The sequence below is a fragment of the Melanostigma gelatinosum genome (genome assembly GCF_949748355.1).
Source record: "Melanostigma gelatinosum genome assembly, chromosome: 7".
Taxonomy (NCBI): domain Eukaryota; kingdom Metazoa; phylum Chordata; class Actinopteri; order Perciformes; family Zoarcidae; genus Melanostigma; species Melanostigma gelatinosum.
The window spans coordinates 7,347,122-7,362,771 of record NC_136640.1 but is presented as its reverse complement, the minus strand read 5'-3'; the positions used below and the strand labels follow the sequence as shown (position 1 = coordinate 7,362,771).

Below are 15,650 nucleotides of genomic sequence, written 5' to 3'. Positions count from 1 at the left end.
GTTTCACAGAGACGACTGTCTCACTCTGACACTGTCTCACTCTGAAATCCTCATGAGTCCACAGTTATGCTGTCACATGTTCACCCCATTTCCCTCTCTGTTTCACTCCTTCATTGAAGTTGATCACTATAGTTACAATAACCTGAATATTATGGGGAAAGACTGTGACCACAAAACATCATCTTTCCGGTGTATTGCTTGTCATGCACTCGGTCTTGTGAATGACCTATTTAAGCACAATTCCTGTTTCTTCCTCCCTGTGACTGATATTTCCTTAGCCTGAGAGTATAAAAACAGCGGGAAGCAGGAATGCATTGTTTACTTGTCTGTTACTATCCATGAAACAGCGAATCCAGTGGTTGATCATGTGTGTTGTACCTCCTTGGGTTACCAGGTTTCTCAACTTATTCTGGCTCACAACCTATTTTTTCAGGTACCAATAAAATTCATATGAATCCAGAAGCCTGTGAAGTTGTGCACATTTGTCTTTTTATTACTGCACACAAATAAGCAAATGTACCATACATGGTGATTGATATCTTACAAATTAAAAGGCCAATACAAATCAGGAAAGCTTTAATCCGATAGATCAAGAAGAAATGACAGCTTTCGATTTGTGATGATAATGATTTTTCATGGAACCGAGGGTTATAGTGAATTGGCCATGAAATTGGAAAAATGTCCCAACTGCCCTGCAAAACTTTATTTGACTTAATCAATTTTGTTGTTCGTTATGTTTCAAAAAAAAAAGTGCCTGTGTTGCATCTGTTGATTCGGTATTTCCAATGTGTCCGTGCATCTTCCCCCTGCAGTTCCACTGCTAGCCACAATAAGGCACTCCACACCATTCCTGTGCTTTTAATCCAATCTGAGGGTGCTGTAGCATCGTCTGCATGTGAGCAAATTAGGCAGCTTAGGACAGCCAGTGTTCCTTCATTTGGCAGTGCAAAGCTCCTTTACTGGGACATTGGTACTTAATCCTCACAGCTCTGATCATTATAGCTGATGAGGGAGAGAAGGAGAGCACATTACATTATCTCATATGCACCCACCTTTGTCTGAACAACACACACACATCTCCACCTAATCACAGATATAACTCCAGCATTGTTTAGGCTGTTGTTTTCAGGTCACTTATTGTTTCAAATATTGATTCAAACTGGTTTGTGTAACACCAGCAGTTTGAGTTGAAGCTGCTAATTGAGTTTTTACTAATGCAATTTCTGTATTTGTTTTAATAATAAGAATCATGTCAACTTATTTACACAATAGCACACCCTAAAATATTTGACTGTAGAAGTTTAACACAGGTCTGATATTGTATTCCCCTAATGATTATAGGAAAAAACTCTTGGCATGTTTAAATGTCTTATATTGTCTGACCGACAGTCCTACAATCAAAGATATTATTTACAATATATACAGTCACATAAAAGACTGAGTAGCTGAAACCAGAGACTGTCAATTTCTTGTGAATAATAGATTATCAAAAGGGTCGGCGATTAATTGTCTATCAATCAACTATGTCAGCATTATTGCAAATGCGTTATTACGACATAAAGTGAGTGAATCTGTGATTTGTGTTTTAAAGGGTACATCATACAATCTACAATCTGCAGCATAACAATTACTAAAAGCTAAATAAGCCAAAAAATGCATGAAAAAAATATATAACTTACATTTTTAAAAGTCAAATGAAACGAGTCTTAGCAGATAGCCCGGCTCAATTAACAAAATCCACCCAGCAGCACCCTTAAAGCTCACAAATTAACACGCAATATCTTATTCATTTGAGTCGTACAAAAACAAAGTGTAAAAATGACAAGTTTTGGTTTTGTGTACGATTTTACAAAGCCAGGTTAGCAGTTTGCCCTTTTACATTCTTTGTGCTAGCTAAGCTAACCAACTAGCCCTATGAAAGCTAAGCTAACCGTTATCCCTTTTTACATTCTTTATGCTAAGTTAAGCTAACCAACTGTATGCCTTATATTCACTGTACATATATTCTTCTCATTAACTCACGGCAAAAAAGTAAGCGAGTATTTACATTGTATGTTACAATGTACTACATTACATTTCGGAAACATGAGCTATGATCACTTAGAAACAGTGCATTACAAAGTCTTGAATTAGCCATTTTGCCTGTTTGTTGAGCCCAGCTCTCTGTATTTTATAGCGTCACACAGAGCTGTGATAAGCAGCCCCACAGACAGCCCCAATCACTGTAAGTCTATAATGCTGACCAGCGATTTGTTGAATCTGTTAGCATTTCCCCGTGATACAGGACGCAGTGTAATTACAGCAGAGGCATGACAGAGCTGGATGAGCGGCAAATAGGGATTACAGAGGGGCAGGTCATAATGAGCAAGCCGGCCACATGTTTCTGAGGCAAATCTCATTTTGATATCCAGTCTACCATGCTGTTTTATTAGCAGAGTGGCTGGGGTCAATTAGCTTTTAGCTCGGTACATTCAAATATTTAACTTGATATAATGTGGCTTGCTCTATTCATTAATTGAGACTGAAGTGAAAAGTCGATTTTTAGTTTTCCGTATTCTAAAGGAGATCTCCTGTTTATTATTTGTCTGTTTTTGTATTTCCTGTCTCTGCATAGCAGGGATTGACATAAAGTTAGCCTGTTCTTCATAACAAGCTACTTCCCTGTCTCACCCTCTGCCAGAACTGTCAGCCTCCGAACAAGGTGTACATATTCACAGCTGCTACTGCAGGAGAGCAGCCCAAATGAGGGGAGCCTGAATAAGATGAGAGGGACATTCCAGACAACAGGTGCGTGGGTACAGCACTGCTCACTCCCTGGTACCACACTGCATGTTTCCAGCCATATAAAAGACAGCTGGTTTTGATTTATTTTGTTTTTTTTAGATCAATTACTTGTAACTGGATGGCAACTCTCACTGCTTAGACAGGCGGGAGTATGACTAAGGATGTCTCATGCAAGTCTCGCAGGCTATTCACACTTTTTGTTCCCCCCCGTGGTGGTAGCATTGCCTCTCTGCAGTGTATCTGTATCTGTTTGTCCATTCATAGGAAAAGCATTGGTGACACGTATATCAGTTATAGAGGCTAGTGTCTAGTCAGGCCGCGGTGGGAGTCAGGAACCCTGCCACCCCATTCTGCTCCTCGCCTCAAGGCACTACTCATACCCTCACCAGTCTCCCTACTCTAACGCTTACATACACAAACATATGCCGTCCGTGGTCGTTCAAATGCCACAGATCCCACCTGATGCGTCGGGTGCCACAGAGCAGATGTAGTAGTGGGCAGGAGGGCGGTGGCGGGCTTCGGCCGTCCACATTATTGAGATGCTGTTTGTCAACATGGTTAGGGGACGCTGTAGTAGGATTGGTATGATGCAGCCGCCGTTATAATGATTCACCCCAAACAGGAAAACGGTGATGTCATGAGTTATAATCAGTTATTTCGGTGTGAAAAAAACTAAAATATTAGCTGCAGATGTTTATTTTGGTGTCGAAATTGTTTTTAGATTTTGCCAAAATAGATCAAATGAAATAACCCATTTTGATGGTTTAGAGTCGATTTCATGCACAAAACTAAATAACTTCCTGGTTCTGGTACTTGGTTTCCAAAACAGAGGTGAATAAATGACATCGAAGCAGTTTGCAAATGTTTGCTTTTACTTTGCGGTGGAAATCCTGACATATTATGGCCTGCCAGAGTTAATTGTAGAGCAGACAGATTGAGCAGATGTGTGTGTGTGTCTGTGTGTGTGTGTACAGTACGTGTCACACTCCCCCTGTGACTCTCAGGGGTTATATAAGGTGCAACACCTGGAGTTAGTTTCCTCATTAGGACGGGCATCTCCAAGGTGATAGCCAATTAGAAAAGCTGAACCTGGCTCAAAGGACTCATGAGATCAGATGCATATCATCTCTCACCAGCAATTTGCTTTCACAAATGCAGCAAATTTGGGGTGCTCATTGCAGAGGTATAAGCCGACTGTCTTTTTCTCATACAAACAAGCACATTTTCTCACACTCTGCCGTGTTTCTTTGCTCCCACAGCAGGCAGAGCAAAGATTCCACTCTGAAGTAATATTCTCACGAAGGCTGGGGCGCCGACTCACCTTGCGGTGTGGTATTGAGTCTCCTTTGCGCTTGACTGTGTCCCTCTGTTCTTACAGCTATCTATCAGTTTCATAGCATGCAATCTGCATCCTTCCAGCCTCCCACTGCCCACCCACTAGTGCTGTATCTGTTGTGTTCTTCGTGCATGTACTGTGAGTGTACAGTGTACACGAGTGCGTACATGCTCCCCCCCCCCCCCCCTGTAATAAAAGAGAGGGGAGCTCCCGGGCAGATAACACTCACCTCGCGGTAGGAGAGGGGTGGGAGAATGTGGAGGGTGCTTGCCCCCTGGTTGTAGTGTGGTGTGGTTGTAGGAAGGACTAAAGGAAGGGAGGGAGGGGTTTGAAGGTGCGTGCGGGGGCTGGGGGGGCTTCTTCATACATTTTTATGACCACATAGATAAGGTCAGGAGTGTGCCATCGTTACTAGGCAACACTGCGACCCTGAGTTGGATTGAGTTGTGAAGCTGAGAAGTCAGATATTCTTATTACAACAGCCTCACTTCGGTTCTGCTGTGTGCATTTGATAACAAGCAGCCTGTCTCCGTGCGCCGTTCTGAGAGTCGCGGCTGAGAGACTGCTTTAACTGGACGATTAACTGAGCCACTGGAATAATTAGGAGGCCATTGATTGGGTTATTACATTGTTACAGCCATGTTGTGATCTATCGATATCCGTGCCTGTTCAGAAACGTGATGATGGTGATAGTGATGAAAAATGACGGTGGGGTGTTTGATTATATATTTTTAATGATCCAGTTCATGTGGGGATACACTAGACTGTGGGTGTATTGATTTTTCCAGTTTTCAAGCAGAGAATGGAGGAGATGGAGACCAGGCGAATATGCAGCCAGAGTACAAATCACCAAAACCCACCCTATTCTCTCCCTCCTTCTCCTCTCCACCTTCACTCCCTTCCCTCTCCGCCGCTCCTTTCTCTATCCCCTCCTCTCCATCACTCTCTCAGCTCTCCATCCTCACTTCCGTATTTCTGCCACTCTCCAGCCTTTCATTACGTTTTTTCACCCCCCCACCCCCACCCCCCTCTCCTTATTTCGCTCGCTCCCCTGCCTCCCCTGCCTCTCCCCTTCTCTCCTCCCATTTCTGTCCCCTTCAGCGTCCTAGTTTAGCACGTCAAGGTTGGCTACAGATATGCTCCTCTGTGCCTTGGGGCTAACCAATGGGAAACTGGCTGGGGTTGCTGTAGCAGGCTAGGATGTTGGTATTGTGAACTGAGAGGGAGATGGAAAAGGTTACCGTAGTACATGTACTGTGGTCCATTCTGCAGAGTGGAACTGAAGTCTTGTAGGTGAAAATACAGTATTCAGGAAATGTGGGGCTGTATTACAGAAATGTATCTCCTTTGAAATCCTGTTATATCTAAATTAGACTCCAAATTAGAAATAGGAACATTTTGAGCAAGAAATTAAAGGCACAGTTCAACATTTAGTTTATTGCGGAGAGTTAGACGAGAAGATACTGAATGCTTGTTTCACTGTCCCACAAACCCAGCGCACGCCTCTCAAAAGTTGAAACATCACTGTGTTGCAGCCGCACTAACTGTGCTAGTTCCATGCTAATGATTGGCTTATGAGCCAATCCTTCCAAAACCTTCCAAAACCAGATCATCAGATAACCAACATATTTGTGAAGACCAGGAGAACGTAAAAGGAAGTAGAAAACAGCACATGTGCTGTGCACCGGCAACATGCAGCCACTATAATAGTTTTAACTGAGAACCGCGTTGTCTTTTCCTTCTTTCTCCCTCTACAGCAGGGGTGTCAAACATACGGCCCGCGGGCCGGACCCGGCCCACCACGTCATTTTATGTGGCCCACGAATCCGCCAGCAAAAAAAAAAAAATAATAATTTTTTTTTTTTTTTTTTTTACAAAAATTTAAAGTTAGATGTGAAAATAAAAATATCCCCATGGTCGAAATTATGAGATAGAAAGTCGAAGTGATGAGATGGCATGTTGTCTGTGTGCCGACATTAAAACTATCACAACAGGTGGACAGGAGATGCAACAGCCCATAAAGAGGATTTCCAACAAGTTTCTCAACATGCGTACTTCTCTGTACTGAAACGTCATCAGTCTCAGCCCAAGTACTGTTCCAATTCAAAGTTCACATCGAGCCAAGCACGGCCCTAATGCCCGGATGTGGCTCGCTCTGCCCATTTTACCCGGGATGCATCGGAGGTGACTTGTCTGTACTTGGGACAGCCAAATATCCCAGAATGCATTTTGCACCAGCAACAGGAAACAATGGCGGAGGAGAAATCACACAACTGGAAGTACGTGTTGTGGAAGTCACAGATATCCCGGGAAACTAAACTAACTATGTTAGGAGTACCGTAGTTACATTTACACCGTCTTACATTTACAACCGGCCCTTTGAGGGCGACCGTGATGCTGATGTGGCCCGAGAGTGAAAATGAGTTTGACACCCCTGCTCTACAGCAACCTTTCCGTGCGCTCGCTGCAGATTGGGCCACAGCGCCCTCTACAGTGTTCCAGACAGAATAACGAGAGCTCGGCATGCACGAGTATGTAAATATAAATAGTTGTGGCCAGTGCGCACACACACACCCACACACCGCATGCGAGTATACACGAGCCATTACATGTGACGCTACAGCGAGCAACCAGTTAGCAAAAAGACTGAAAACAGTTTCCAGACTTTGTGCTAAGCTAAGCTAACCACATCATCAAACTCTCAGCAACAAAGCGAATGAGCACATTTTCCAAACTATTACACTCAGGAGATGAATTTAGAAGTTAAAAAAAAATTCTACTTTATCCGGGAAAGTTGGAAAGTCGCAGCTTAATTAAGATGTTTTGTTTCTGTATATAAACTCAAATTATAAAGTCTTTTATCTGCGCCATCAAGCAGTGTCGAGTGCATGTTTGATGTGGGTGGCCCTTTAAAGAAGTGAATCGAACCTCAGAGCATTACTCCTCTACTCTTTCCACTGACCTCCACAGAAACACATCTGCTCTCTCGTATTTAATTCGTCCCTTTGACATGTTAACTTCTTAAACCCCGTTATAGCAGTCCTAATTTAAAGAGTGTGCATGTGTCCTGATGCTGATTGACCTGCAGGTGTCTTTTCATCCCACTGGGACCAGTAGAGGGTAAGAGTACACCACGCTGAACTCTGTTTAGGAGCCACATCTCTCCTGCCCGGGCAACATGTAACCTTATACACACTTCTATCAGGAGCCACGAGCGCGGTTTGTCTCTTATCAATGTCATTGTCTTCGCAAAACAAAGGGGATCATCATACTGGTGCTGAGAATGGTTCTATTCTGAGTTAATGGGTCGCATAGTGTAAAGGCAACCTGATCCTCCTTTGGGTGACGAAGGAGTGAGCCGAGGGCTGACATTTTGAATATGATAGGCCAGTCTGTGTTTTGTTGTAAGAGACACTGGGCTTCACAGGAGTTGTCAAAACAAGAGGCCCCATCCTGAGGGATTACCCAGCCTGTGGACACACGCCAGGGACAGGGTTGGCCAGAGGGACAGTGTGGGGGGGGCTCTATCTTTCTTTCAACTCATTTATTTTGCAACAACGCTTATTAAAGTGATTACATGCAAACTTGACCACAGTACTATTGCAATATGTTTCAATAAATCACAAGAAGCACTTGATTTGATTTAGCTTGTGATGTAATTAGTAGTGACCACTGAAGCACACCGTGTGTTGTTACCTATCTGATCTCAATTCATTAGCTCAGTCGAGGACAGCGCATGACAGAGTGCACGGTGAAGTTGCGTGGTAGCAGTGTATTCAGCATTTTCTTTGATGTTTAATGTACGTTAATGCCCAGGAACATTTCAAAAATGTACAGCAGATTGTACTCTCGTATTTCAGTCCATTATCACGATTGATCATTTGTTGTTTCAGTTTGGTTTACTTTATTTTGCACAATTTAAAAAATGCACAAACACAACAGAGATGAATACTATCACAGTGCAGGGAGGGGCAGAAAACCCACTGGGCTATGTTGAAATTGCACAATATTATAGAGAACACACTATGAATACACTTAATAGAGTTGACAAAGTATTTTTACAAGATATGAGATATAATAACAACAATACATTATCAACAACAAAAAAGAAAGAAAATTTGATTGTGTCAAGATGTGTAAGTGTGTGAGCGTGCATACAGTATGTGTGCATGTGGGTGCATGCTAGAGTAGGGGTGGGCTTGTGTTTGTTTGGGGGATATTGTTTCATAGACGTACATTAACTCCTAAACGGGAGTAATGCTACATGTAATGCTACATGTCCTATGAGTGAAACAACTATAGATATAATATAAAACTTGAATCAAGGAATACATTATACATAAGGAAAGCAATTACAAAACAGCAATTAAATTGTCTTTGAAGCATATTTTTCCATAATTCGGTTCCCCTGAGTCTTATCAAACATTGACCTCTGCAAGTCAGTGATTTAGGAGGATGAAGATGTGAAGATTGACGAGTTGAGTAAGAATGGACCTGTGAATTTGCTTGGAAGTATGTCTTGAAATGTTCAGGAGTATTCCCTCCACCTGAGAGTATCTCATCAATAAAAACAGAAATTTGAGAAATATTGATGTCATAAATATAAAATATCTGAAGTTTCTGAAACAGCTCAGCCGTCGCCATGTTTGAGAGCTTTGTGGAGACGATAGAAATGCTCTGAATTTCATATTGAGCACCTTTAAAGGTAATGCAGTAAGGTACAGTGATGATGGTAGTATTGTACTTTCATATATCCAGTCAACTACATCTTCTGTTTTTCACCACAGATTTAATCCTAATGTATTGTTTGCCAAACATTTGGATTCTCAGATATGCTTCCCCTCCTAATATTTTGTATATATTAAGTTAATTCACCTACAGACATCAACAGCCTTTACACACAATGATTACACATAGTATAGCTCTCACATTGCTATGTGGGATAAATTAAAATACCGCAACTTCCACTGATATAACTTCCACCGACACTCTAATTAATGTCCTGTTTTATCGTTCATGATGAAGTTGGCAGTAAAATAAAGAGCACAGATCCCATGCCATTGTGAGTATAACAGTCAGAGGAGTCACGGCCTGGGGTGAGCAGTGTCCATGAATCGTCTCACATGTGCTCCACTTCTTTCCTTGTATCCACACACTGACATGGTGGCACATGTAAACACACCCACAGACAGACACGCATGCATGGCCACACGGCCAGGCCAAGACTGTCTGCAGCAGCCCAGGGGCCTCATTGTCACATTCGCTTACCACTGTTTAGGCATCACGCTGGGGGGCTAAAGTGAACTACACCCCTTTCATACCCACTACCCACACAGATAACTCAAACCCCACCAAAAATCCTCTTTACTCATACTCAAAATATAAGTGAATTATCTTACTTGGCCCATGTAGTTATTTGCTTTTATCGTGCAATATTTCTAAATGTGTATGCCCTGTTGTCATGAGGATATATGATAATAAACTACGCCTTAAATAAGATGGTGTTTCACCACATTATTTCTCATTTGTATTGTTTGTTTAGAGTTCAAGATTAAGTTGCATGGCACAGGTGCAACCTGATCGTTGTTTCTTATGATGCAGTTTAACTGTAAGTGTTCTGTAATCATATACCAATTAAGAAGTATGATGGGCTTTCAATTCAGTATATAAGTGACACTACTTCACATTAACCCTATAAGGACATAGATATTGGTTTTGCTGTTGGCAAGCACATGCCTGAATATAATCTGTTTAGGGGTTTTTAAGTTTTAAGTTAAGTTTTAAGTTTATTGTCATATACATTTACACATATACGAAATGTGTCCTCTGCATTTAACCCATCCCTAGCTTATTGGGAGCAGTGGGCTGCTGAGAGGCGCCCGGGGAGCAGTTAGGGGTTCAGTGTCTTGCTCAGGGACACTTCGGCATGGGTCACGTAGCAGCAAAGGATCGAACCGTCGACCTTGCGGGTGCCGGACGACCCGCTCTACCCAGTGAGCCACGGCCGCCCCTCGCCACTACCTCAGCCCACTGGTCACAAGGTCAAGGCTCTTGTCTTCAGAGTGAACATCAAGGTATTGTCTTTCACATCACAAGTAGCCTGTTCAGATGTACAGCTGTCTGCTGTGTGCAAGTGCCAAACGCCAGCAGCTGTTTTCCATAAGGATGGAAGTCCCTGCGTGGCACCAACAGAAACATTTGATCTGTGTGTGTCACCGCGGTCCGCCAAATGTCATCTTTGCAGTCGGCAACAAACTAAGTTTCTCTCTGTTCTTGTTATTCGTCGTGTGTCTGGGATTAGATTGCACTTTCATGCATATGTTATTAAAAGCCCTCCCTCGTATAGTTGAACATTTGTGGATACAGAGAAGGAGGAAGTTCTTCATAATTACAGTTTTTAAGGGGGAAAGGGTGATTAACCCTCACTAACCAGATATTAAATCCTAATACAGGGATCAATTATGAGTCATACATACAGTACTGTATGTATTAAGGTACAATTATAGAGATTGTTCTCAACCTATAATATCAGTCATTTGAGAAGCTATCCTGCACACCTGCTGTCATTTGGTCGCTGTAAGGTCATCTGGTCAGTGTTGATGTTACTCTGAGTTTGTTTGCTGTCAAACACACATTGTGAAACTGTGCTTATAGATGGGCAACTCCCACATATATGTCCTGTGTGTACAGTTATGTTGGTGTGTATATACTGTACACACAACACCTAGCCCCCCCCCTGCCAATGTGACCCTGGCCTACAGTATATTAGTGAAAAGAGCCCCCCGCTCCTCTTTTCTGCTCAAATGATGCCAGACTAAGTTCTTCTATTTGTGGTAGCATTCGTTTCCATGTCCCATGCAAACAAATATAACCTTTTGATTTGCATTTCTTTACTTATTTCATTTCTTTTTCCAGTTCTTTTTTTAATTGCGGCTTCTCATAAAATCCTGTTTGCTGAGCTAGATTATACCGATGACTCATTTACCCTAAAATGTCAGATGGCACCCTCTAATTCCACGGATCCCCTCTCCCAATCCCTTGAGCCCACAGTCAGATCTTTTTTCCTGCCTCTGTGGGTTGTGTTTGTCTTAGCTGGCTGTTAATGTCACCTTCAGTGACAAAAATTGCTGAAGGCTGAACCAAGGAACTTTACTACTGCAGTACTGGTGTGGTTGACTACCTGTAGGGCGTGAATAGGTGTTTGCCTTTGGCATCATTTACATACACATGTGGACTTTACAGAAACCCTTGAGCAAGGTGTTTTACGTTCACTTTTCCCACTCAAAGTCTTCAGTGGCACTACAAGGTGAAGCCTCTGTGATGTAAATGGATTTGCATCTTGTGAGGATAAACTAATTTGTTAAATTTGCAGCCAGGCTGGCATTGCATTCTCCCTCTTAAATGATCATATCTACCAGTCTGCTGCTGCTAATGAACTTACTTGCCCGTCCAAGCCAAGAATCCAGAGCTGAAACACAAGCACAGCACTCCTAATCCACTCTAAATGACAGGCAGGATCTCTGACCCACTGCCCTGATTCACCCATGTTTTCTCCTCAGCGCTACAGAGACATCAACTTGTTTGGGTTTATCTTACAGCTTAGTGGGGGGGAAAGGAAGTAAAAAGATAATCCTACTCAATTAAACATACATTTTGGCAAAATAATAGTTCAAAAAGAGGACATCTGTGATAAAAGAACAATTTAATTTGGGCTATTGCTGAATGCAAAGTGCAAAAAGAAAAAGGGAGCCATTCCCTTTTACTGCAAGCCAACAGTGTGTTCTGGTGACGACTTCAGCAAAGGCAGAGCAGTGTTTGTCTGCTGCACTGGAGTGAACACTGTGGGAGAGACAGGCGCACAAGTGGACAGATATGCTGTAAACACACATAGAAAGACTGATCAAAACACCAGGGAAAGCGTTGTGCCTCCATCTTTTCCAAACCCACAGCGATTAGACCGTATCTCTATACACAGCTATACACCCAGACAGCGACGCCAGAGCTGAGCATTTATATCACCAGGAAGAAGATGAGGGAAGACTGAGTACGTGATCCACACACACACACACACACACACACACACAAGCCATGTATTGTTTTTTTTCCAATTATTTTCTGACATTCAGAATTGTAAAGATCCTCTCCTCAGTCCAGATATAAGAGCAGAAAATGAGTATCCTGGGGTAAATAAGCAGGATTTCACTTTCAGTGTATTCTGTCATGTGGAATAGAGAATGAGATGCAGACTGCCCTGCTGGTTATATCACATTCAGTGTAACCAGGCTCTGTGGACAGGCCCACAGGCGTCCACAGCTACACCCTTGACTTCAAGGCAGGCATTAAAATGGAGGGGTGGTGGTGGTGGATTACAGGGTTGAGGGGGGCGGTATGGAGTCTGTATGCATGTGTGTGTATGTGTGCGTGCGTTTGGGTGGGGGATGCTTTAGTTTAACCCTGTATTTTCTGCAACCGCTGTCAAAATGTTGCCTTTCCCTTCTATCTGCTATTCACACAGTTGTGAAACCACTTCAATACATTTGAAAGTGTAATTGAAATGCATCAAAAAAAACTAATTTATGCACTTAAATAGACACTAAACATGCGTCATTGGATGTCCTCGTATATTTCCACTCCTACCGGGAACTCTCCTCTGTTCTCATCCGTATAGGAGAATTAACCTATCGGTTTAATTCAAGCACAGCTCTGGTATATATAGTGCGGTATGAGTGCACCTGCACACCGGCACACGGCGCTTTCTGTTTGAGCCGGCGCATCTCCGTGCGTAAACATGTTATCCGAGGTGCCTCGGTGCGTCAGGTGCGGCTCATTTCCTTAATGCAAATGCCCCCTCTCTCTGTGTGCTCTCACACGCTCACCTCCAGAAGTACCTTGCCCTCAGGACCGAGCGGTAACCGCCTCTGCTCCTTTAAGGCAATGAGGAATTAAAGCGTCTGCAGGCGCAGGGAGAGGGTTATTCTGTGCAATGCTCAGAGAGTCAGTGTGGTGCGATTAGAGAGCGGCAGCAGGGAAGATGCGCTTGCTCGCCTCTTGCTGGACGCTCAGAGGCGATGAAGATGATCTGACTTTGGAGTCTCAGAAAAAAACCTGATTTTCATTCTTATTCTACCACCCTCTCCCCCTTGTTTGCTTCTTTGCTCTTTTAGTTATTTTCATTTTGTGAATTTTTTTATTTTGTCCTCCCCGAGGATGATCCGTCAGTCAGTCTTTTATTTTGGTAATCTGAGCTTTTTTTTAAGAAAAGATTTAGTTTAGCCTCTTTTTTTTTTTTTGCATTCCTTTTTTGTTTCAGAATCCGCTCGTACCCGGCTCTGATTCAGCATCACACACACACACACCTGGGCTTCACCCCTTCAGCATCCTTCTGAATAACAGCAAGAGAAGCAGCAAGACGCGGAGCAGAGGAGGAGAGTCTGAGCACAGCTCTCTCTCTCTCTCCCCAAGACAATCACAGAGGCGCGTTTATGTTCCAAGCGCAAAGAGAGGGCTCAGACAAAAAAAAACGAAACGTGTGTAACGAAAAAGTAGGAAGGAGATATTAAAAGTAGATACTTGGACCGGTTTGCATCAAGACAGTGGCAAATGTTTAACCTTACCCCAAGCGCACAGAAGAGAAACCCAGGGAGGCACCGGTCGGAGGAAGAGAAAGCATAGCTTGGGGGGTTTGAACGGAGCAGGGCATGTGGATATTGGCTTTTATCTTCTTCCAGAGCATCTTGAATGGTAAGTTTCACCGGCTCGTCTTTTTTTTTTTTTTTATTAGCGCTCATTACGTACTGCAGAAGGCAAATCACCGGTAGACAGCTAAGTGACTGGAGAGGGAGGATGGCGGTCACCTGTGACCCACATGAAATGGATTTTATATGGTTGTCAAAAGGCTGACACCCTTGATAGAGAGGGAGAGAGACGGGCGAGGCATGAATTGCGTTTTAAACCATCCAAGCTCTCCTACAAACCTTTAGACACATCTCTGGCCTTTAGATGTACATCCTGAGTCAGATGAAATAAAACGGATATATTTTTGTTTGTGTGGACCTGTGTTTAATTAATGAGTTTGATTGTGTTTGTTGGATATTATTTTTAGGGGTCAAGTTTTAATTATTTTTTCATTTGCATCCAATGAATGTAATGTTTTTATTGGACGCCTAGTGATACTTCTACTTCTGTCACAACCTTGCTCCACTGTGGCCCTTAGTAATACGTGACGTATTTGATATAATGGACATTTGGTTTAACCCCTTCCCCCTCCCCCACACTGAGCATATTTTTTCAAGTTTAAAGTGGCCCAAATTGATATGTTGCATAGAAATGGTAAATGTATATACATAGTAAATAATCAGTGATCCATATTTTCATTTTGAACATATTTGATGTAAAATGTCCAATTTTTTTTCTGGCTGTCAGAATGTTCACAACATCTGTGCGTCCAATTTTGTCACTAATTTGAATGCAGCTTCATGTCGTTTACTTCTACATTTAGTTTGTAGGGAGAACATTAGCACATTTAGAACAAATTGTTCATGTTAGTGATTAAGAAAATAAAAAAGTGTAATGTTGTTGATTAGACACATTCCACAGAGGTCACTTTTTTCACAAGTAGTTCACACAACAAATGTATAAAATGTTTTCCATTAAAATATCCGTAAGTCGGATTCTCCATTTAAATACTGTATTCAAACACCCAGATTTGGTTGTGCGTCTTGTCTGTGCTTTCTTGCACACATGTGTATTTGCGTGAGTGCATGTGCACCAGTGCACACATGCATGCGGCTGACACCGTGCATGCATATTTGTGTGCTCATATAGTGTATCTGTAATCAATAGCAGAAAATTGATACAGCTTATTGCATTGACTTATTGGCCAGAGCCCCTTCTACAGGGAGGGATTATGGCTGACTGGGTGTGTACGAAAACAGGGGAAGAAAGAAGAAGAGGGAGAAGGAAAGAAAATGGAAACATGTCTTTGAGAAAACACATCAGGGTGACAAGATGGGGATTGTTCACGTATTAAAACAAAATCAAGCCTGCGGTTGGTTGCATTTTATTTAAAGGGTCAAGAAAAGCTGAATTCACAGAGCAAATATTTGGGGATTTACAGGTATGAATACAATAAACCACGTCGGGGGGCCGTGATATGATATGGCGTGTCCCCAAAATGGATTTTCCCTTCTGGCTGGGATGATAAAATAAGGCTTCGAAATGGATTTTTGTTTCTGTGTCGTCGCTTTTCCAGTGGCGAGGCAACCCTCGCACAGCAGCGTTTATTGACACCGACTCCATATAAAATGGTATCTCCCTCAGCCCAGCTTGTGCTGCAACTCATAAAGGAACAATAAGGAATGCTCATTAATCATAATCATCTGACTCTGACATTAGATCAAGTGCCATGCAAGATTGTGTCCGTTTATTGCATCAGGGATTATTGAGGAGGCCTGTGGCAAACAACTGATAGGGATTAAGCAGTAAGACGGCGGTGAGTGCAGACATTACACGTTTCGTGTTTGTCATTCGC

The 15,650-nt window shown here is 42.6% G+C and overlaps 1 protein-coding gene across 6 annotated transcripts in view; it reads left to right on the top strand.

The window, feature by feature from the left end:
• The first annotated feature begins 13,749 nt into the window (after positions 1-13,749).
• The window catches only part of dscamb (Down syndrome cell adhesion molecule b), a 104,653-nt gene continuing 102,752 nt past the window's right edge, over positions 13,750-15,650 (top strand). For all 6 annotated transcript variants that reach the window (XM_079272175.1, XM_079272174.1, XM_079272172.1 and 3 more), the window contains exon 1: positions 13,750-13,861. In XM_079272175.1, coding sequence (XP_079128301.1) covers positions 13,819-13,861 — 43 coding nt within the window. In that variant the 5' untranslated portion in view covers positions 13,750-13,818. The remainder of the gene's footprint in view (positions 13,862-15,650) is intronic.